The sequence below is a fragment of the Pseudophryne corroboree genome, chromosome 5 (genome assembly GCF_028390025.1).
Source record: "Pseudophryne corroboree isolate aPseCor3 chromosome 5, aPseCor3.hap2, whole genome shotgun sequence".
Lineage (NCBI taxonomy): Eukaryota > Metazoa > Chordata > Amphibia > Anura > Myobatrachidae > Pseudophryne > Pseudophryne corroboree.
Window position 1 is genome coordinate 442,285,357 of NC_086448.1, and position 24,292 is coordinate 442,309,648.

At 47.4% G+C, this 24,292-nt stretch overlaps 1 protein-coding gene across 8 annotated transcripts in view; it reads left to right on the plus strand.

Annotated features, from left to right (window-relative positions):
- The window catches only part of LOC134927840 (uncharacterized), a 298,227-nt gene that overhangs the window by 92,156 nt on the left and 181,779 nt on the right, over positions 1-24,292 (plus strand). For all 8 annotated transcript variants that reach the window (XM_063922888.1, XM_063922889.1, XM_063922892.1 and 5 more), the window contains one exon: positions 8,261-8,341. In XM_063922888.1, the coding sequence (XP_063778958.1) occupies positions 8,261-8,341 (81 nt within the window). The remainder of the gene's footprint in view (positions 1-8,260; positions 8,342-24,292) is intronic.

Consider the following 24,292-nt stretch of genomic DNA (forward strand, 5'->3'; position numbering starts at 1 on the left):
TTGAATCCTCAATTGGGCCGAGCATCACCAAGTGATATTGTCGGCAGTGTTCATTCCGGGAGTGGACAACTGGGAGGCGGATTATCTCAGCCGTCGGGATTTTCATCCAGGAGAATGGGCACTAAATCCAGAAGTTTCACATGTTGGTCCAGAGGTGGGGTTACCCTCAAGTGGACCTGATGGCATCTCGCCACAATCGCCAAACGCCCCAATATGTGTCCAGAACACGAGATCCACAGGCAGTGGCGGTGGATGCTCTCACAATCGCGTGGCCGTACAGCCTTGTGTATCTGTTTCCACCGTTTCCGCTGCTCCCTCTGGTGCTAAAACGGATGAAAAGAAAGTCCTCCAGAGTCATACTAGTGGCGCCTCTTTGGTCTCTGAGCGCTTGGTTCCTCGGATCTCCGGACTACTCGCAGACTATCCTTGGCCGCTCCCACTTCGTCCGGACCTGTTACAACAGGGTCCGTTCCTTTACCCCGATTTACCGCGGCTGCATTTGGTGAGGTGGCTGTTGACACCGCCCTCTTAAGAAGAGAGGGCATTCCAGACTCTGTTATACCCACCATGTTACGAGCTAGGAATCCAGTTACGGCAGCTCATTATTACATTATTTGGCGTGCCTATATAGGTTGGTGTGAAGCTCGGAAGTTTCCGACATCATCTTTCAAGTTATCCCATCTTTTCTATTTCTACAGACGGGGGGACTGCGTTTATCTACACTAAAGGTGCAGGTATCTGCTTTGTTAATTTGCTTTCAAAGACGATTGGCTCTATTGCCATCTGTACACACCTTTCTGCAAGGTGTCCTCAGAGTACAGCCTCCTTTCATTCCACCTACAGCGCCATGGGACTTGAATCTGTTTTAGATTTCTTACAGTCTTCATATTTTGAACCCTTACAACAAGTGGATATTAAGTTACTCACTTGGAAAACAATTTTTCTCCTAGCCTTAGCTTCAGCAAGGCGCGTTTCAGATTTGGGTGCCTTGTCATGCAAGCCACCGTATTTAGTGTTTCATGATGACAGAGCGGAACTTCGGACGAATCCCGCATTCTTACCAAAGGTAGTGTCATCTTTTCACATCAACCAATAGTAGTTCCTGTGTTAACAGAAGATTCTGAACTTTGGATGTGGTACGCGCATTACGCGTTTATGGATCCCGAATGTCTACAGTTCGTAAGACGGATACGTTGTTTGTTCTCTATGATGCTGCCAAGATGGGTTGGCCAGCTTCTAAGCAGACCTTATCCAGATGGATAAAACTGACCATACGTCAGGCTTACCTTCATACTAGGTTACAGCCGCCTACATCAGTAACGGCTCATTCCACACGTTCTGTGGGAACTTCATGGGCAGCTGGTCGTGGGGCTTCTATGACGCAGCTTTGCCGTGCGGCTACATGGTTTGTGCGCTTTTACAAGTTTGATACGTTTGCGGCATCAGCATCTAGCTTTGGCCGCCTAGTGTTACAGGTGCCAAACAGCTCTCCCGCCCACGGGGGAAGCTTTGGTACATCCCAAGAGTACTCCAGTGACCCCTAGTGGATGAAAAAGAAAATAGGATTTTGGTACTTACCAGGTAAATCCTTTTCTTTGAATCCATAGGGGGCACTGGACGCCCACCCAGAGCTGTTTTACCTGGTTTGTGGTAAGTTTAGGGAATCTTATGGTAATACACTCTCACCGACTGGTTCAAATTATCAAGTTCTATCGGTTATGGTGTCAACGGTTTAGTTGTCAGTAACATTATGTGTCAATGTTATTGTTGTCCGTTATGTTATATGTAATTCTCCATTGTCAACCTCTCTATAGCTCCTGTTTGGCTCAGTAAAAAAACACTGAGGTACTCTGGGATATGGAGGGGTGGAGTGATCTAAATTTAAATATTCAGTGCCCTGTTCCTGCGGAAGCCGTCCATATCCCAAGAGTACTCCAGTGCCCCCTATGGATTCAAAGAAAAGGATTTACCTGGTAAGTACCAAAATCCTATTTCTCTGACGTCCTAGTGGATGCTGGGAACTCCGTAAGGACCATTGGGAATAGCTGCTCCGCAGGAGACAGGGCACATCTAAAGAAAGCTTTAGGATCACCTGGTGTGCACTGGCTCCTCCCCCTATGACCCTCCTCCAAGCCTCAGTTAGATTTTCTGTGCCCGACGAGAAGGGTGCACACTAGGGGCTCTCCTGAGCTCTTTGTGAAAGTTTTAGTTTAGGTTTATTTTCAGTGAGACCTGCTGGCAACAGGCTCACTGCATCGAGGGACTAAGGGGAGAAGAAGCGAACTCACCTGCGTGCAGAGTGGATTGGGCTTCTTAGGCTACTGGACATTAGCTCCAGAGGGACGATCACAGGTTCAGCCTGGATGGGTCACCGGAGCCGCGCCGCCGGCCCCCTTACAGAGCCAGAAGAGCGAAGAGGTCCGGAAAAATCGGCGGCAGAAGACTTTCCTGTCTTCAGATAAAGGTAGGCGCACAGCACCGCAGCTGTGCGCCATTGCTCTCAGCACACTTCACACTCCGGTCACTGAGGGTGCAGGGCGCTGGGGGGGCAGCGCCCTGAGACGCAATTAATCGATAGAAAACCTTTTATGGCTAAAATAAATGCATCACATATAACTCCTGGGCTATATGGATGCATTTAACCCCTGCCAAAACATACAAGAAAACGGATGATAAGGACGCCGAGAAAGGGGCGGAGCCTATCTCCTCAGCACACTGGCGCCATTTTCCCTCACAGCTCAGTTGGAGGGAAGCTCCCTGGCTCTCCCCTGCAGTCACTACACTACAGAAAGGGGTTAAAAAAGAGAGGGGGGCACAAATTAGGCGCAGTATAAACAATACAGCAGCTATAAAGGGAAAAACACTTATATAAGGTTATCCCTGTATATATATAGCGCTCTGGTGTGTGCTGGCAAACTCTCCCTCTGTCTCCCCAAAGGGCTAGTGGGGTCCTGTCCTCTATCAGAGCATTCCCTGTGTGTGTGCTGTGTGTCGGTACGTTTGTGTCGACATGTATGAGGAGAAAAATGATGATGAGACGGAGTAGAGTGTCTGTAATAGTGTTGTTACCCCCTGGGGGGGGGTCGACACCTGAGTGGATGTACTGTTGAAATTGCGTGACAGTGTCAGCTTTGTATAAAAGACAGTGGTTGACATGAGACAGCCGGCTACTCAGCTTGTGCATGTCCAGACGTCTCATACAGGGGCTCTAAAGCGCCCGTTACCTCAGATACAGACGCCGACACGGATACTGACTCCTGTGTCGACGGTGAAGAGACAACCGTGATTTCCAATAGGGCCACACATTGCATGATTGAGGCAATGGAAAAAGTTTACACTCTTCTGATAATATAAATACCACCAAAAAAAAGGGGTATTATGTTTGGTGAGGAAAAACTTCCTGTAGTTTTCCTGAATCTGAGAAATAAAATGAGGTGTGTGATGATGCGTGGGTTTCCCCCCGATAACAATTGATAATTTCTAAAAAGTTATTGGCAGTATACCTTTTCCCGCCAGAGGTTAGGGTGCGTTGGGAAACACCCCCTAGGGGGGATAAGGCGCTCACACGCTTGTAAGAACAAGGGCTCTACCCTCTCTGGAGATGGCCGCCCTTAGGGATCCTGCTGATAGAAAGCAGGAGGGTATCCTAAAATGTATTTACACACATACTGGTGTTATACTGCGACCAGCAATCGCCTCAGCCTGGATGTGCAGTGCTGGGTTGGCGTGGTCGGATTCCCTGACTGGAAATTTGATATCCTAGATAAGGACAGTATATTATTGCCTATAGAGCAATTAAAAGATGCATTTCTATATATGCATGATGCACAGCGGAATATTTGCCGACTGGCATCAAGTATAAGTGCGTTGTCCAATTATACCAGTAAAGTGGTCAGGTGATGCGGATTCCAAACGGCATTTGGAAGTATTGCCTTAACAAAAAAGGGGATGTACCCCAGGTCGCCTCTCAAAATAAGACGCCGTATTATCAGGCGCAGTCCTGGTTGGCAAGCGGACAAAAGGGTTCCTCTTTTCTGCTCGTGACAGAGAGAGAGGAAAATAGCTGCAGAGATCAGCCAGTTCCAAGGAACAGAAACTCTTTTCCGCCTCTGCCAAGCCCTCAGTATGACGCTAGGGCTTTACAAGTTCAGGCACGGTGGGGTCCCGTTCTCAATGAATTTCAGTGCGCAGTGGGCTCACTCGCAAGTAGACCCCTGGATCCTTCAGGTAATATTTCAGGGGTACAAATTGGAATTCGAGACGTATCCCCCTCGCCGTTTCCAAAGGTCTGTTTTACCGACGTCTCCCGCTGACAGGGAGGCAGTTTTGGAAACCATTCACAAGCTGTATTCCCAGCAGGTGATAATCAAGATACCCCTCCTGCAACAGGGAACGGGGTATTATTCCACACTATTGTGGTACCGAAGCCAGACGGCTCGGTGAGACCGATTTTAAAATCTAAAATCTTTGAACACTTGCATACAGAGGTTCAAATTCAAAATTGAGTCACTCAGAGCAGTGATTGCAAACCTGGAAGAAGGGGACTACATGATGTCTCGGGACATCAAGGATGCTTACCTTCATGTCAAAATTTACCCTTCTCACCAAGGGTATTTCAGGTTATGGTACAGAACTGTCACTATCAGTTCGGACGCTGCCGTAGGGATGGTCCACGGCACCCCGGGTCTTTACCAAGGTAATGGCCGAAATGATATCCCTTCGAAGGAAGGAAATTTTAGTTATCCCTTACTTGGACGATTCCCTGATAAGGGTAAGATCCAGGGAACACTTGGAAGTCGGTGTAGCACTATCTCAGGTAGTGTTGCGGCAGCACGATTGGATTCTCAATATTCCAAAATCGCAGCTGGTTCCGACGACTTGTCTTCTGTTCCTAGGGATGATCCTGGACACAGTCCAGAAAGAAGGTGTTTCTCCCGGAGGAGAAAGCCAGGGAGTTATCCGAGCTAGTCAGGAACCTCCTAAAACCGAACCAAGTCTCAGTGCATCAATGCACAAGGGTTCTGGGTAAAAATGGTGGCTTCCTACGAAGCAATCCCATTCGGCAGATTCCACGCAAGACTTTCCAGTGGAACCTACTGGACAAATGGTCCGGGTCGCATCTTCAGATGCTTCAGCGGATAACCCTGTCACCGGGGACAAGGGTATCCCTCCTGTGGTGGTTGCAGAGTGCTCATCTTCTAGAGGGCCGCAGATTCGGCATTCGGGACTGGGTCCTGGTGGCCACGGATGCCAGCCTGCGAGGCTGGGGAGCAGTCACACAGGGAAGGAATTTCCAGGGCTTATGGTCAAGCCTGGAGACATCTCTTCATATAAACATTCTGGACCTAAGGGCCATTTACAATGCCCTAAGTCAAGCGAAACCCCTGCTTCAGGGTCAGGCGGTATTGATCCAATCGGACAACATCACGTCAGTCGCCCACGTAAACAGACAGGGCGGCACGGGAAGCAGGGGGGCAATGGCAGAAGCTGCAAGGATTCTTCGCTGGGCGGAAGATCATGTGATAGCACTGTCAGCAGTGTTCATTCCGGGAGTGGACAACTGGGAAGCAGACTTCCTCAGCAGACACGATCTACACCCGGGAGAGTGGGGACTTCATCCAGAAGTCTTCCACATGATTGTGAACCGTTGGGAAAAACCAAAGGTGGATATGATGGCGTCCCGCCTCAACAAAAAACTGGACAGGTATTGCGCCAGGTCAAGAGACCCTCAGGCAATAGCTGTGGACGCTCTGGTAACACCGTGGGTGTTCCAGTCAGTGTATGTGTTTCCTCCTCTGCCTCTCATACCAAAAGTACTGAGAATTATACGGCAAAGGGGAGTAAGAACGATACTCGTGGCTCCGGATTGGCCAAGAAGAACTTGGTATCCGGAACTTCAAGAGATGCTCACGGACGAACCGTGGCCTCTACCTCTAAGAAAGGACCTGCTCCAGCAGGGGCCTTGTTTGTTCCAAGACTTGCTGCGTTTGACGGCTTGGTGGTTGAACGCCAGATCCTGAAGGAAAAAGGCATTCCAGATGAAGTCATCCCTACCCTGGTCAAGGCCAGGAAGGACGTAACCGCAAAACATTATCACCGCATTTGGCGAAAATATGTTGCGTGGTGGGAGGCCAAGAAGGCCCCTACAGAGGAATTTCAACTGGGTCGTTTCCTCCATTTCCTGCAAACAGGACTGTCTATGGGCCTAAAATTAGGGTCCATTAAGGTTCAATTTTCGGCCCTGTCGATTTTCTTCCAAAAGGAACTGGCTTCAGTGCCTGAAGTTCAGACATTTGTAAAAGGGGTACTGCATATACAGCCTCCTTTTGTGCCTCCAGTGGCACCTTGGGATCTCAATGTTGTGTTGAGTTTCCTAAAGTCACATTGGTTTGAACCACTCACCACTGTGGACTTAAAATATCTCACATGGAAGGTGACGATGCTGTTAGCCCTGGCTTCAGCCAGGCGTGTGTCAGAATTGGCGGCTTTATCATATAAAAGCCCTTATTTAATATTTCATTCTGACAGGGCAGAATTGAGGACTTGTCCTCAATTTCTACCTAAGGTGGTTTCTGCATTTCACATGAAGCAACCTATTGTGGTACCTGCGGCTACTAAGGACTTGGAGGATTCCAAGTTGCTTGACGTGGTCAGGGCCCTTTAAATATATGTTTCCAGGACGGCTGGAGTCAGAAAATCTGACTCGCTGTTTATCCTGTATGCACCCAACAAACTGGGTGCTCCTGCTTCTAAGCAGACGATTGCTCGTTGGATTTGTAGTACAATTCAGCTTGCACATTCTGTGGCAGGCCTGCCACAGCCAAAAATCTTAAAATGCCCACTCCACAAGGAAGGTGGGCTCATCTTGGGCAGCTGCCCGAGGGGTCTCGGCTTTACAACTTTGCCGAGCAGTTACTTGGTCAGGAGCAAATACGTTTGTAAAATTCTACAAATTTGATACTCTGGCTGAGGAGGACCTGGAGTTCTCTCATTTGGTGCTGCAGAGTCATCCGCACTCTCCCGCCCGTTTGGGAGCTTTGGTATAATCCCCATGGTCCTTACGGAGTTCCCAGCATCCACTAGGACGTCAGAGAAAATAAGAATTTACTTACCGATAATTCTATTTCTCGTAGTCCGTAGTGGATGCTGGGCGCCCATCCCAAGTGCGGATTGTCTGCAATACTGGTACATAATTATTGTTACCAAAAAATTCGGGTTATTGTTGTAGTGAGCCATCTTTTATAGAGGCTTCTCTATTATCATGCTGTTAACTGGGTTCAGATCACAAGTTGTACAGTGTGATTGGTGTGGCTGGTATGAGTCTTACCCGGGATTCAAAATCCTTCCTTATTGTGTACGCTCGTCCGGGCACAGTATCCTAACTGAGGCTTGGAGGAGGGTCATAGGGGGAGGAGCCAGTGCACACCAGGTGATCCTAAAGCTTTCTTTAGATGTGCCCTTTCTCCTGCGGAGCCGCTATTCCCCATGGTCCTTACGGAGTTCCCAGCATCCACTACGGACTACGAGAAATAGAATTATCGGTGAGTAAATTCTTATTTTTTACCTTCTGAGAAAACAGTCACTTTTCAAAGGCTGAGAAATACAATAAGGTACTTGAAATGTATCCCATGGACCCTTGGTATAGTGATTGCCCGTTTTGCTTTATCAGCTGACTTTAATCCGCATCTGTCTGGCTAGAGGTGCTACTTCCAATGCCTAAAGCAGTGGTTCCCAAACTGTGTGTGCCTAGGCACCCTGGGGTGCCTCAGGACACTTGCAGGGGTGCCTTGGATTGGTGGTCCAGGGCCAATTCAAATTAGTTATGGTCATTGTAATAGGCAAAACCAGTGCTGGTGACTGTGAATTATAAATTATGTGGACAAACAGATACAAATCTTGTCCCTGACCACATAATTGAACCTAAGGATGACATATAAACACAACTTACATATAAACACAACTTACATATAAACACAACTTACATATAAACACAACTTACTTCAATATTTCTTTCTAAATTTCTCTAAGAAACTTTTGGCCTAAAGGGTGCCATGAAAAAAAAATCTGAAGCTCTAGGGCACCCGTGATTCTAAAAAGTTTGGGAACCACTGCCCTAAACAGATCCAAGAAGCTACTGTGACTACTGGCATTTTTATTTCCAACCAGAAAGATTGGACAGATAATTCTATAGTGTATATCCACCTTTACTGTCTCATCCCATTCACTATTCATGAATCAATTTTAATTTCTTTTTTTCCAGGGACTCTGGATGAACACATCAGGAAATCCATTTTTTATTTGAAAGATTATATGCGCAGAAAAGACAGGGAGCCTCTGATTGGTATGTTTCTGCAATATTCATCAGTAAAATAATTAGAGATGTGCCTTGTGGAATAAAAAGAAAAGTGTTTTCAATACTGTCCACAGTATGTAAAATTGTTGGTTAAATTTACTTCTGTAACAGGCTTGACATAGGCAAGCAACCAAATGTATATTTCTTCAGGGTCCATAGGTATCCATTGGGATAACCTTGGGGTATGCTGGTGGAGACTAGGACAGGCACCAAACAGTTAAGCTTTTTACAAGCTCCTAGGATGCACTGGACCCTCTCCCCTCATAACCCGCCCACAGCTCAGGCACTTCAGCTTTTGTTGGGTGCAAGCAGGAGCTCCTCACCGGAACACGGTGGTGCTGCATTCTGCAGCCCAAGTTTTTATTTTTTTCTGTTTTTACATTTTTATTTTTTCCTTTGGAGTAAACAGCGCTAGGCAGTCTCTTGGACGCCAGTGCTGTTATTCCAACACCACCAGCCACGACAAGGAACTTTTGGCGGGTACCTGACAACCTTCCCTAGCAGGGGCACCAAGGGCTACCCCGGACGGCAACCGGACACTGGGGGAAGGGTAACGCAGATTGCCGCTTCCGGGACCAGCAATCTGCGCAGTCCTGTCCTGGTAGACGGACAGGTGGTGCTGATGTGTGCCCACACCCTGGTGTTTATACTACACTAGACCACCAGCAAACATGCTATTGGTGCTTGGGATATTTTAAAAGTGGCAAGGGAACCGGTGGTTAAAGTCAGCCAGGTGAGGACTGTGCTTCCCCAGCAGCCCCTCCCCCAGCCCAGGGTGCCATTCCGCTGATGTTTTCCCACCCTGAGCTGCTCCTTCTCCACCCTCTTCCCTCAGACACTGGACAGCCGTATTACAGCTCTACAGGTCTCCGGGAACGCTCCCGGAGTCAGATTATACACAGAGCTAATACCTACCAGCTTTCATAGCTGTGTAATTGAATGCACTGCAGTTAAACTGTAATTTCTCTAACGTCCTAGTGGATGCTGGGGTCTCCGTAAGGACCATGGGGAATAGACGGGCTCCGCAGGAGACTGGGCACTCTAAGAAAGAATTAGGACTACTGGTGTGCACTGGCTCCTCCCTCTATGCCCCTCCTCCAGACCTCAGTTAGAATCTGTGCCCGGAAGGAGCTGGGTGCATTTTAGTGAGTTCTCCTGAGCTTGCTAATGAGAAAGTATTTTGTTAGGTTATTTATTTTCAGAGAGATCTGCTGGCAACAGACTCTCTGCTACGTGGGACTGAGGGGAGAGAAGCAAACCTACTAACTGCGGATTGGTTGCGCTTCTTAGGCTACTGGACTCCATTAGCTCCAGAGGGATCGAACACAGGAACTTAACCTTGGTCGTCTGTTCCCGGAGCCGCCGTCCCCCTCGCTGAGCCAGAAGACAGAAGCCCGCGAGTGAAGCAAGAAGACATCGAAATCGGCGGCAGAAGACTCCTGTCTTCATATGAGGTAGCGCACAGCACTGCAGCTGTGCGCCATTGCTCCCACACTAACCCACACACTCCGGTCACTGTAGGGTACAGGGTGCAGGGGGGGCGCCCTGGGCGGCAATTGAGTACCTCCAGGCAAAATAGAACATATATACAGCTGGGCACTGTGTATATATGCATTAGCCCCCGCCATTATTTTATACAAAATCGCGGGACAGAAGCCCGCCGCTGAGGGGGCGGGGCTTCTTCCTCGGCACTCACCAGCGCCATTTTCTCTCCACAGCTCCGCTAAGAGGAAGCTCCCCAGGCTCTCCCCTGCAGAAGCACGAAAAGAGGGTGAAAAGAGAGGGGGGGCACATACATTTGACATAAAAACAATATATACAGCAGCTACTGGGTTAACACTACGTTACTGTGTGATTCCTGGGTCATATAGCGCTGGGGTGTGTGCTGGCATACTCTCTCTCTGTCTCTCCAAAGGGCCTTGTGGGGGAACGGTCTTCAAATAGAGCATCCCCTGTGTGTGTGATGTGTCGGTACGTGTGTGTCGACATGTCTGAGGTAAAAGGCTCCCCTAAGGAGGAGATAGATAAAATGTGTGAGGGTTTCTCCGTCGACAACGCCGACACCTGTTGGATATGTGTAATTAAGTGCTGAGGTGAATTTATTGCACAAAAGATTAGAGAACAGACCGGAAATCTACCCATGTCTGTCCCTCTGTCGCAGAGACCTTCAGTGTCTCTCAATGTTCACTATCCAAAATAATAAACACTGATGTCGACACGGAGATTGACTCCAGTGTCGACTACGATAATGCAAAGTTACAGCCAAAATGGAAGAAAAGTATTCAGTATATGATTATTGTAATAAAAGATGATTTGCATATCACTGATGACTCATCTGTCCCTGGCAAGGGTACACATGTTTAAGGGGAAGAAAGCTGAGGTAAATTTCCCTCCTCCTCATGAGGAAAAAGAGCGGGAATCTCCAGACAAGAGACTGCAGTTTCCCACAAAGAATTCTCAGGCAGTATCCTTTCCCCACTAGGGCCAGGATACGATGGGAATCTTCCCCTAGGGTGTCACGTTTGCCCAAAAGGTAACCTGTCGTAACAGCTATTCTCAGGGATCCTGCAGATAGCGTGCAAATTCTGGTACACTACTCAGACCGGCGATTGTGTCGGCATGGGTTTATAGCGCTGGGGCAGAGTGGGACAGGTACCTTATCAGCAGAGATTGAGACCCTAGTATGTAGATATAGATAGATAGATGTGTGTGTGTGTGTATGTATGTATGTGTGTGTATGTATATATATATATATATATATATATATATATATATATATATATATATATATATATATATTAAAGATGCTGTCTTAAGAGATAGAGATATATATATAGTTTGTAAGAAAAGTGACAGCACTCTATGTCAGTAACATTAGTTTTGGTGCAGGGTCCTGGCAATTGATATATACACTCACTTCCTCCAAAATGGAAAAAAGCAATTAGACCAGCACTCACGTTTTTGAAGAGAAAAAAAGGTAGTTTTATTCCTGACAGATCATCTGGGAGTAACTACTGCTACGATCCGCCCAACAGCTGTTTCAACGTTTCCTTGTCTTCATCAGACAAGGAAACATTGAAACAGCTGTTGGGCGGATCGTAGCAGTAGTTACTCCCAGATGATCTGTCAGGAATAAAACTACCTTTTTTTCTCTTCAAAAACGTGAGTGCTGGTCTAATTGCTTTTTTCCATTTTGGAGGAAGTGAGTATATATATATATATATATATATATATATATATATATATATATAATATATACCCAGAGAGACATGAGTATACTGGTCCTAGAGACAATGCTATGTCGATTTCTGCTTGATGTGTCCTGTAGAATATGCAATGGACAGATGATGCCGACTTAAGAGGCATATGGAAGGCTGAGGATTGTATGGAGAAGGGTTCTCGGACCTGGTCTCCACAGCTATAGCTGGTAATTCTGTTTTGCCTTATATTCCTGCACAGCCTAGGAAAGCGCTACATTATCAAATGCAGCCTTTAGAACAAAGAAACAAGAAAGTCCGAAGTGCGTCCTTTCTTGCCAGAGGCGGGGGCAGAGGAAAGAGGCTGCACAACACAGCTAGGTCCCAGGAACAGAAGTCCTCCCCGGCCTCTACAAAAATCCACCGCATGTTGCTGGGGCTCCACAGGCGGAGCTAGGCCTGGTGGGGGCACGCTTTCGTAAGTTCAGCCACAAGTGGGTTCACTCCTGGTTAGATCCCTGGGCAATAGATATTGTGTCTCAGGGATACAAGCTGGACTTTGAGAAGATGCCTCCTCACTGACGGCCCTGCCGGCTTCCCCTCCTTCTACAAGGAGGGGGTTATTATTCGACCATGTTGTAGTCCCGAAACCAAACTGTTCGGTCAGACCCATATTGAATTTAAAATCCCTGAACATATACCTGAAAAGGTTCAAGTTCAAGATGGAATCGCTAAGAGCAGTCCTTGCAAGCCTGAAAAGGGGGAGATTTTATGGTGTCTCGGGGCAAAAAGGAGGTATACCTTCATGTCCCCATTAATCCGCCTCATCAGGCGTACCTCAGAATTGCGGTACGGGATTGTCATTACCAATTTCAGACGTTGTTGGTTAGTCTCTCCACGGCCTCGAGAATTTTCACCAGGGTAATGGCGGAAATGATGGTGCTCCTGCGGAAGCAAGGTGTCACTATTATCACGTACTTGGTCGATCTCCTCATAAAAGCGAGATCAAGAGAGCAGTTGCTGAACAGCGTATCACTTTCTCTGGAAGTGTAACGACAACACGGCTGGATTCTATGTATTCCAAAGTCGCAGTTCGTTCCTACAGCTCATCTGCCTCTTCTAGCCATGATCCTAGACACAGACCAGAAAAGGGTTTATCTCCCGATAGAGAGAGCTCAGGAGCTCGTGATACACTGGTCAGAAATCTATTAAAACCAAAACAGGTGTCAGTGCATCACTGCACTCGAGTCCTCGGAAGGATGGTGGCATCATACGAGGCCATTCCCTTCGGCAGGTTCCATGCGAGGACCTTCCAAGGGGACGTACTGGACAAGTGGTCCGGATCACATCTTCAGATGCATTTGTTAATCACCCTATCCCCCAGGGCCAGGGTGTCTCTCCTGTGGTAGCTGCAGAGTGCTCACCTTCTCGAGGGCCGCAGGTCTGGCATACAGGACTGGGTCCTGGTGACCACGGATGCGAGCCTCCGAGGGTGGGGGGCAGTCACACAGGGAAGAAATTTCCAAGGGCGGTGGTCAAGTCAGGAGACTTGCCTTCACATCAATATCCTGGAATTAAGGGCCATATGCAACGCCCTAAGTCAAGCGGAGAACCTGCTTCGCGACAAATCGGTGCTGATTCAGGCAGACAACATCACAACAGTGGCTCATGTGAACCGCCAAGGCGGCACAAGGAGCAGAGTGGCGATGGCGGAAGCCACCAGAATTCTTCGCTGGGCGGAGAATCACGTAAGAGCACTGTCTGCAGTGTTCATTCCGGGAGTGGACAACTGGGAAGCAGACTTCCTCAGCTGGCACGACATCCACACGGGAGAGTGGGGACTTCATCAAGAAGTCTTCACGCAGATTGCAAGGCGGTGGGAACTGCCACAGGTGGACATGATGGCATCCCGCCTCAACAAAAAGCTACAGAGATATTGCGCCAGGTCAAGAGATCATCAGGCGATTGCTGTAGACGCATTAGTGACACCGTGGGTGTTCCAGTCGGTTTATGTGTTTCCTCCTCTTCCTCTCATACACAAGGTACTGAGAATCGTAAGAAAAAGAGGAGTGAGAACAATACGCATTGTTCTGGATTGGCCAAGAATGGCTTGGTATCCGGAGCTGCTAGAAATGATCAGAGGACCCATGGCCTCTGCCTCTCAGACAGGACCTGTTGCAACAGGGGCCCTGTCTGTTCCAAGACTTACCGCGGCTGCGTTTGACGGCATGGCGGTTGAACGCCAGATCCTAGCGGAGATAGGCATTCCGGATGAGGTTATTCCTACGCTGATAAAGGCTAGGAAGGACGTGACCGCAAAACATTATCACCGTATATGGCGAAAATATGTTGCTTGGTGTGAGGCCAGGAAGGCCCCTACAGAGGAATTCCAGCTGGGCCGTTTCCTTCACTTCCTACAGGCTGGGGTGACTATGGGCTTAAAATTAGGGTCCATTAAGGTCCAGATTTCGGCCCTATCCATTTTCTTTCAAAAGAAACTGGCTTCTCTTCCTGAAGTTCAGCCATTTGTAAAGGGAGTGCTACATATTCAGCCCCCTTTTGTGCTACCAGTGGCACCTTGGGATCTTAACGTGGTGTTGAGTTTCCTGAAATCTCACTGGTTTGAGCCACTTAAGACCGTGGAGTTAATATATCTCACATGGAAGGTGGTCATGCTATTGGCCTTAGCTTCGGCTAGGCGTGTGTCAGAATTGGCGGCTTTGTCATGTAAAAGCCCCTATCTGGTTTTCCATATGGAGAGGGCAGAATTACGGACTCGTCCGCAGTTTCTGCCGAAGGTGGTGTCATCCTTTTATTTGAACCAACCTATTGTGGTGCCTGTGGCTACTCGTGACTTGGAGGATTCCAAGTTACTAGATGTAGTCAGAGCTTTGAAGATTTATGTTGCCAGAACGGCTGGAGTCGGGAAAACTGACTCACTGTTTATCCTGTATGCATCCAACAAGCTGGGTGCTCCTGCTTCAAAGCAAACTATTGCTCGCTGGATCTGTAACACGATTCAGCAGGCTCATTCTGCGGCTGGATTGCCGCATCCTAAATCGGTAAAAGCCCACTCCACAAGGAAGGTGGGATCTTCTTGGGCGGCTGCCCGAGGGGTCTCGGCATTACATCTTTGCCGAGCAGCTACTTGGTCGGGTTCAAACACTTTTGCAAAATTCTACAAGTTTGATACCCTGGCTGAGGAGGACCTTGTGTTTGCCCATTCGGTGCTGCAGAGTCATCCGCACTCTCCCGCCCGTTTGGGAGCTTTGGTATAATCCCCATGGTCCTTACGGAGTCCCCAGCATCCACTAGGACGTTAGAGAAAATAAGATTTTACTCACCGGTAAATCTATTTCTCGTAGTCCGTAGTGGATGCTGGGCGCCCGTCCCAAGTGTGGACATCTTCTGCAATGCTTGTATATAGTTATTTCTTAAATAAGGGTTATGTTATGGTTGCATCAGGTTTATCTGATGCTCTGTTTTTGTTCATACTGTTAACTGGGTAAGTTTATCACGAGTTATACGGTGTGATTGGTGTGGCTGGTATGAGTCTTACCCTGGTTTCCAAAATCCTTTCCTTGTAATGTCAGCTTTTCCGGGCACAGTTTCCTTAACTGAGGTCTGGAGGAGGGGCATAGAGGGAGGAGCCAGTGCACACCAGTAGTCCTAATTCTTTCTTGGAGTGCCCAGTCTCCTGCGGAGGCCGTCTATTCCCCATGATCCTTACGGAGTCCCCAGCATCCACTACGGACTACGAGAAATAGATTTACCGGTGAGTAAAATCTTATTTTTTCCTTCAGGGTCCACAGTAGTATCTACAGGATATACATTGGGTTGTAGGTGGCATTAGAGTATTGGGCACTAAGCAGTTTTTTTTGTGACTTTAATATGCGTCCTAAACACATTGATAAAGTCACTCCAACAATTTCCCACCGGTGTCGCAACAACAGTTACCTTCGTGTAAACACTGGTGTTACGGCGGTCTCCAGTTGGATGTACTAGCAGATCCATTCTGACGATCCCAGGCTCTGACCGGAGCACGGGGATAGAAGGTAAGACATCTGTATCTGGTTAGCGGATTAAGACTCAACGCAGCCTTACTGTCTTGGGGGGAGACTACCGGACAGTCGCTGACGTGGTCGTCCACCTCTGGTGCACCAGTGCAAGACCTAAGGGATCATACATTCTGGGGATTAATGATACCACGATCCCTGGGGGGGATGTCAGCAGTGGGGAGTAAGACGCTCCCCCAGTCGCCCCTTTCCCTAGTTCATGACCAGTTTCCTCTGAGTTTCCCGCCATGAACTGCATTACCCGCTTCCGTCTGAGACTATCGTTGGACGGAGGAGGAAAGTTGTCTGCCAATCAATGTCCTGGATCTTTGGGCCATTTATATAGCACTCGCCCAGGTAACAGAAGTACTTCACTGCACACCGATTCAGATTCAGTCGGACAACGCCACTGCAGTAGCGTACCTCAATCATGAAGGAGGCACTTGCAGTTGGATTGCAATAAGGAAGGTAAGCCACACATTAAGGTGGGCAGAATTTCATCATCCAGCCATGTCCGCAGTATTCCTACCCAAACTCCTAAATTGGGAAATGGACTTTCTCAGTTGGCACCACATTAATGCAGGAGAATGGGCCTTGCACCCAGACGTCTCTCAGATTATGGAAAACGTGTGTTCTTCCAGAAGTGGACCCGATGGCTTCACATCAGAACAACAAGATACCAGCATACGTATCAAGTACAAAGGATCCTGAAGCAATCTTCGTGGATGCCCTGTCCGTAAAATGGAAATTTCATCTGGCATATGGCTTCCCACCAATCTCCCTGTTGCCCAGGGTAATTCGAAAATTCAAACTGGAAGGGGATGCCGTAATTAATAGCTCCAGGGTGCCACAGATAAAATTGGTACATGGAACTGAAAAGGCTATTCGTGGACGCTCCGTTCTCACTGCCTAAGTGACCAGATCTACTGATTCAGGGTCCCTGTCTCTACGATCACCTGGATTGTCCGTCTTTGACGGCGTGGTACTGTACTTGAAACATCCATATTAAATGTAAAAGGCTTTTGACAAGCAGTAATTCAAACAATGCTTAAAGCGAAGAAGCTATGCTCGGCTCGCATCTATTACCAGATATAGCATGCATATTTTTAGTGGTGTGCTACCAGAAAATATGATCCAGGATCGTTTAGAGTTTCAAGAATTCTAGCGTTCCTTCAAGCTGGAATGGAACGAGGTCTCCACATAACTTCCCTGAAGATACAAGTATTAGCATAAACTATTTTGGTTCCAAAGCGTTTAACGATATAGTGCGCACACACTGAACGTTATCTTCACCGCCGGCAATCGCGGACATGCAGCTCAGCCCAACATTGCCGGTTTTGAGCTGTATGTCGGCTCAATATTGGTGATTGCTGAACGATGTGCGGAGCTCGCATCATTCATCGGTCACTGGCCAATTTATAAGCCTAAAAATAAACAATAACGACATGTTATGGTTTCTTTTTTAGGCTGCAATTGCCTAGTGTGTATCTCCTTTACAAGACTGTTAATGTGCCTCTTGTTTTGCATCCCCAGGATAGTCAGCGCCCCCATTGCCAGCACAAAAGCCTCCTTGGCATACTCGTTTCTATAATGGGTGCAGTGCACACGGCCCCTAGGTCCACTGGGGCCCACACAGCACTTATAGTTTACTAACTTTCCGGAGTCCTGCGGGCCTGCAGTGCGAGCACAAATCACTCGTAATATGGCCACCACGACCATTTTCGAATGATTTGCGCATGTGCACTGGAAATGTCCCCGAGAACAAGGCATGGGCGCAGTAGACTCTGGCAGTTATGCCAGATAGGAGGGGTCCCACAATGGAGTCTGCATGTGGGTCTCCTCCTCCTCCTCCTTGAAACGCCTCTGCTCCTTGGGCTTCATTTAAACACATGCTAGCAATAATTGCTGACCATATTACAGCCCTGTCTGTGGCCTCCCTTATGGGTATGGGTCTGCCTCAGCAATTACAACCCGTTTATCAGCATATGCCGGCCCCAAATCTCTCTCCCCCTTGGATGGACATTTTTACTAAATCTGTGCAGTCTTGCAACCTTGTTGGCTGCCTTTCATCATAAATTACAGGGCCAGGTACCTATACCTCTGCCTACTGCCACCAAGTGTGCTGTGCCATCATCACAGTCTACGCCACTCTCAGATTCTGAGGAGTATTCTGCTGGGGCAGATAATGCATACTTATCTGATGCGGACTCCCCCTCTGGGGAGGAAGGTATTCAGTCAAGATTTAATGAGGTTGCTTTAGTTAGAGCGATTAAATTCTCTTGAATTGGCACCAAAGGCAAAAGATCCTTTTGTGTAAACGCAAAAAAGTAGTAGTGGCAGAATTTCCCCACTTAGACCACTTCTCTAATGCTATGGGTGAAGTATGAAAGTCCTAGTAAAAAATTCCAAATACCTAAAAAGGTTCAGCTCCTTTGATCCATTACTTGCTACTGATTGTACAAAATGGGAAAATCCCCCATCTGGATTCTCATGTGACACACTTGGTAAAGCGTTCCACTTTACCTTTTTTTGTAACAGCTTCCTCCCTCAAGGACGTCCGTGACACAGACGCATGTCTCAAGTCTTTAAATACACTTACAGGCGCTATGGCCTGGGTGGCTAAAGCTATAGAAAACTGAGCTGATGCCCTTGAAAACAGTTTCCCTTCGGAGGCTACCAAAGAACTGGGTTATTCCACACTGAATCAACACAGGTTTCAAACTCACCGTTTCAGATTGTGATGTTTAGTATTATAATTGCTGCCATGGGTGTAAAGAAATCCCCCAAATCTTAGGCTGATATGTTCAATGGTTTAAAGCTGCAATGTTTTCACACACAAAATTAGCTATTAACGTTTTTTTAATTGCACCTGTAGCTCGCCTAATTAAGCAGACAAACAATTAGGAAGCTGCTCAATCATACCTGGAGGTAATTATATATCAGGTGCTGGAAGGGGGAGGGGTCACAGACAAACAACAGACAAAGAGGATGGGGGGTGCAAATCCCCAACCCCCAAATTCCCTTCCGCACACTGAGAATTACCTGTAACAATCCCTGAACCTATCTGGTAATAAAATTCAGAGAATTCGTCACAAATGTTTGCAAACACATGTTTAGCTGCTGGCCACTTCACGGCTTCTCTGATACAGCAGTCCTAACCTACATAATAGCAGTGCCCACATAGGGCCATGTAATTTGTCACAGTACGCCTCATGATAAAGGCTTTTACTAAAACACTTCCAAACAGAGAGCTAACTTACCCAGGAGCCACCCCCAGGATCTCCCATTGGCACTACAAGGAACAGCATGCCTTCCAAATGCTGCTCCCATTCAATGCCTCATGCACACAAGCAGACAAACAATTAGGAAGCTGCTCAATCATACCTGGAGGTAATTATATATCGGGTGCTGGAAGGGGGAGGGGTCACAGACAAACAACAGACAAAGAGGATGGGGGGTGCAAATCCCCAACCCCCAAATTCCCTTCCGCACACTGAGAATTACCTGTAACAATCTCTGAACCTATCTGGTAATAAAATTCAGAGAATTCGTCACAAATGTTTGCAAACACATGTTTAGCTGCTGGCCACTTCACGGCTTCTCTGATACAGCAGTCCTAACCTACATAATAGCAGTGCCCACATAGGGCCATGTAATTTGTCACAGTACGCCTCATGATAAAGGCTTTTACTAAAACACTTCCAAACAGAGAGCTAACTTACCCAGGAGCCACCCCCAGGATCTCCCATTGGCACTACAAGGAACAGCATGCCTTCCAAATGCTGCTCCCATTCAATGCCTCATGCACACAAGCAGACAAACAATTAGGAAGCTGCTCAATCATACCTGGAGGTAATTATATATCAGGTGCTGGAAGGGGGAGGGGTCACAGACAAACAACAGACAAAGAGGATGGGGGGTGCAAATCCCCAACCCCCAAATTGGGGGTTGGGGATTTGCACCCCCCATCCTCTTTGTCTGTTGTCTGTTTGTCTTTGTCTGTTGCTCGCCTAATTAAGCTAGAGAGTAGGGCAGGGTCTCATTTGAGACCACTTTTTTTTTTTAATTTTTTTTTTTTATGGGCTTTCATTTGATATTACACAGCAGTATGTTTTCATTAAAATTGAAAACATTTAAAAATCAAAATCTAGATTTTCTCAAACTAATATATTTAATTTGTTAATTTATGTTTATCTCAAATTGTTCATACTGTTAATAAATCCCCAAATTTTTATTTTGGGATCATGATGGGAATCACATGCTAGAACTTTAATTTCTGAGTAATTCATGAAAATTGTATTTAGAACTCAACAAACAATATTGTTTCCAGTTCACTACATTAGATGAATGCACATTCATCTTCAGGTGTGTTTGGGGATGACATTCTACAGGCAGCGCCTGCTCCCACTTCTGAGCTGGCGCACAAACTTAAGTGGAAAGATACTCTATGTGAAAAGACGTTTCAATTGTGTTGAATGGGGCCGCCTTTTACATTTTACTGGACCACTACCAAGTGGTCCAGGGACAGGATAGGTTTGGGTGGGCTTTAAATAGTGAAGAAAGCCCATTGGTCGCTAAGTTAAGCCCACCCAAATCGAACCTGTCCCTGGTCCATTTGTGTCACATTTGAAAAAGCGGCGTGTTTAATTATAGAGGAGTATTTGACTGGGATAATGTGTGCTGGGAGCAGAGAGGAAGAGTACCTTGGAGAATTGGTGCTTAGAGGGAGAGATGCAGCAGACTGGGAGTAACCCTGTACTCACAAGAAGAAGCCTCAGTCACCCGGCTATCATTGGACCAGTGCTCAAGCTACTGTACAATTCTCCCATTTGTGGTGCATTCCTCTAATGTAGTGAACTGGAAAAAATATTGTTTGACTTTTTTTTTCTCTTTATTTATAATGGTAGTAGACCATAACGATACAATAACACAGTGGAACAGTCACAACAATGTCCAACAAAGAAAATAAAGTATCTAGTGTTCACTCTAGGCTGTTTTAGCAGGGCACCGCGCCCTGCCCGTTTTTTAGCAGGCAAAACTCGCCCTGCCCCTTTTGCGGCGCCCTGCTAGAACAGCCGCCCGCTTCCTGCCCTCCCGGCGTGTATAGATGCCGTGCGCATGCGCATGGGATCCATTCACGCATTGGGATAGGGCTGGGGGAAGCCCAGTACCGACGGAGGTGCTGGGCACGCCCCCAACAGTGACGTCGCCGGCCACAGACGCTCTCTATAGTAGCGTCTGTGGGCCGCACAGCCCCCTAAAATGACGTAGGCGTGGCCACGCCCCCTAATTTGCGTGGCCGTGTCCCCGTTTCGGGCGCGCGACCGTGCCCCCGGAGTCCGGCGCCCTGCCCCTTTGTGAACACTAATATCTGTAAAATAGGTATAGATGTCGTGACCTAATATCATAAAAGTAATAGATGATAAGTAGAAATATGTCATTTCAAATATGAATGTAAACACAGGTCAAGAGATCATCTAACTACCAGTTTTTATATTTATAGCTGCTTTGAAACCAGTAAAGTATACACATAATACCAATTTAGACTAGAGTCTAAGAAAAATAATTGTGAAGAAAATGAAGAAGAGGGAAAAACGAATAAATAAAATAAGGAAAAATAAAAATAATTATTAAACCAGGCCAGGCAGATTGATTAAAGTGAGAGAACCATAATGTCCAAATGTCATGAAATTTGGTTAGTGTCATGGAGAAGAGCAGTAATATACTCCATGGAAGCAGTTACCAAACTTGCTTCCAATTCAGAGCTATAAGCAGTTTGACAGCATTTAAAACATGGCCACAGAGCTTATCAAAAGATTTAGATAATTCCGGAACTGGTAAGCAAAGCAGTGCATGAAGGGGATCTTTAGGGGTTATGGAGGTGGTGAGACTACCCAATAATGACATGACATTGTTCCAATATTTTGAAATGAGCGGGCATTCCCACCATATGTGAAAATAGGTACCTTTGTGTCTGCAGTTACGCCAACATAGATCTGAGGACATTGGATAGATAGAATGTAACTTTTCAGGAACCAAATTCCATAGAGTATAAATTTTATATGAATTCTTTCGATTTAGCATTAGTAGAAGTCTTAGCAACTCTGACATATGATTGCCCATTCCTCAACATCTAAATATTTCCCTAGGTCTTTCTCTTACGTCCTAGAGGATACTAGGGATCCACTTAGTACCCTGTGGTATAGACTAGTCCACTAGGAGCCATGGGCACTTTAAGAATTTGATTGTGTGGGCTGGCTCCTCCCTCTATGCCCCTCCTACCAGACTCTGTTTAGAAAATGTGCCTGGAGGAGCTGGTCACGCTTATGGAAGCTCCTGAAGAGTTTTCTGCATTTATTTTTCTGTTTATTTTTGCAGGCAGAACTGGATAGCACCAGCCTGCCTGCTTCGTGGGACTTAGGGGGGAGAGGGGGGGGGGGGGGGGGAAGACGGAACGGCCCAACCTCCTTGAAGGGTTAATGGTCCCGTTCCCTGCTGACAGGACACTAGCTCCTGAGGGATCTATTCGCAAGCCCCACCACGGCGAACGAACATTCCCGCAGCATACGGCCACCCCTAACAGAGCCAGAAGAAAGAACAGTGGTGAGTACTAAGCCAGCGTCCCGGTTAGCGGGTCACCGGCCATTATGGCGGCACGAGGGTACGGAGATGCATGGTTTCTAACCGGGGTGGATTGCGTCTACAGAGTCAGTACACAACCGCGTCTCAGTACACAGTACCCAGACTGGCAATCAAAGCCTTAAAACGGTTCTGTCTCCATTTTAAGCACAAAATTACCTCAGCCAGTATAAAAAGCGGGACGACTGCGCACCATTTAAGGGGCGGGGCTTCACTATGAGCAAATCCAGCAGCTCACCAGCGCCATTTTCTCTCTGCAGTGGACCTAGACGCTGACTGACAGGACGCACAGCTCCTCCGGTGTGACTCCAGATTATCTCAGCGGCACCAGGGGGTCATAGCAGGATTGGGGAGGGGTTTATTAGTGTACCAATCTGGGTACTTAGTCTGCGACCCGGCTGAGCTTGGCATTAGCAATACAGGGCGCTGTTCTGGCTCCACTTTCTGCTGCGGGGTACACTGGGCTCCACAGGGAATGACATTGGGGTGTGGAGTAGGATCTTGATCCGAGGCACCAACCGGCTAAAAGCTTTGACTGTTACCAGAATGCATAGCGCCGCCTCCTCTATAATCCCGCTTCCGTGCACAGGAGCTCAGTTTTGTAGTTGGTGCCATGCAGTGCATGCACACAACAGGTAAGCTGCTCCAGCAGAACCTCGAGTTTTTTTAAAAGTGAAAAATGAAGATTCAAGGGCTGCAGAGACGCTGTGAGTGTTGGATGTCAGTCTGACATCTGCTGCAGCTCCATCACCTCCCCCAGCGGCGCTGTATACTACAGCGCCCTGGTAGCCGGGTACTTACAGCGAATGCTCCGGTTTTCATTTGTCAGACACACACCCCACTGCAGCTCTCCAGGATCGCGTGCCTGCACTCAGGGAAGGAGGCAAGAGGGTCTGCCAGGCGGACCCGCTGGAAATTGTGATCCGGTGCGGCCGCACAGGGATCCCACTAGACCACTAGGGCAAGGGCACAAGTCGGTTTTACTAAAAACCATTTGCTATGAAGCCCGCAGTACCCGGTGTTGATGTCCAGCAAGGGGATAAGGATTTGACCTTCTCTCTCTCTCTCTCTCTCTCTCTCTCTCCCCCTCCCTCCCTGTCAGCGTTTGGCTCCATTAGGACAAGCTGAGCTGATCCTGGGATTGTTTGGGCAAATTCTCCTCTGTAAAGCCGCCTGCATGTCGGCGCTGTGCATTTTACAGGACACTTCAGTATTCTACAAGTCTGCTGACAGTGTTAGTTGAGTAACAGTGCATTTAGTCAGGGTTATTTAGTACAAGTACCCTGTGATATACATCCAATCTTTACTGTGCATTGATATATCTATTAAGTGTATCGCTATACTATGTATTGCTAGTCCAGTGCAGTTTTATTGCATGTCATAATTTCTGCATTGTACAATGTGACTGTGTATGTGTGCATATAGCTGCTGTTTGACCTCCATTTCGTGTATCTCACTCAGATTAATATCCCTATATTCTGTAATCTGAGGGGGCTAAGTGCATCAGGGTTATTTTTAATTTTAGGTGTTTCACAAGACATACTTATTGTGTATTTTTCTCTTTGATTTTTTTTCACCATATACCTCTGGAACTCTGTGCTGATACACTACTCAGTTATTTTGTCAGGTGTTGTGCTGCTGATATTGTACTGGGTTGCCTTGCATTGAGCTTTCAGATATGTCAGCTACAAGGGGCGACGGAGCTGGGGTTCATCCCACATTGTGTGGTGGTGACGCTGCAGACACGTTTGAGGAGAATATAGCAGCTGAGGGTTCAGGTTCTGGGGGTTCCTTACCCCCCAGTGGGACCGTAGCAACGGGGGTACAAAATGACCCACCTTGGGCTACTTTCTCCACGTTACTGAATACACTGGTAACTAGACTTGCGCCCCCTATGGGACCTCCTGTACCGGTCCAACTGCTTATGGTCCCTGCGTTTAATCTGCCATGGGCAGATCAACTGTCCACTCAGTTACAGCAATTGAACCAATCACTGACTAAACAAAAGTCTATCCCGCCTAAGACCAAGGGGTCATCTAAGCGGGCCA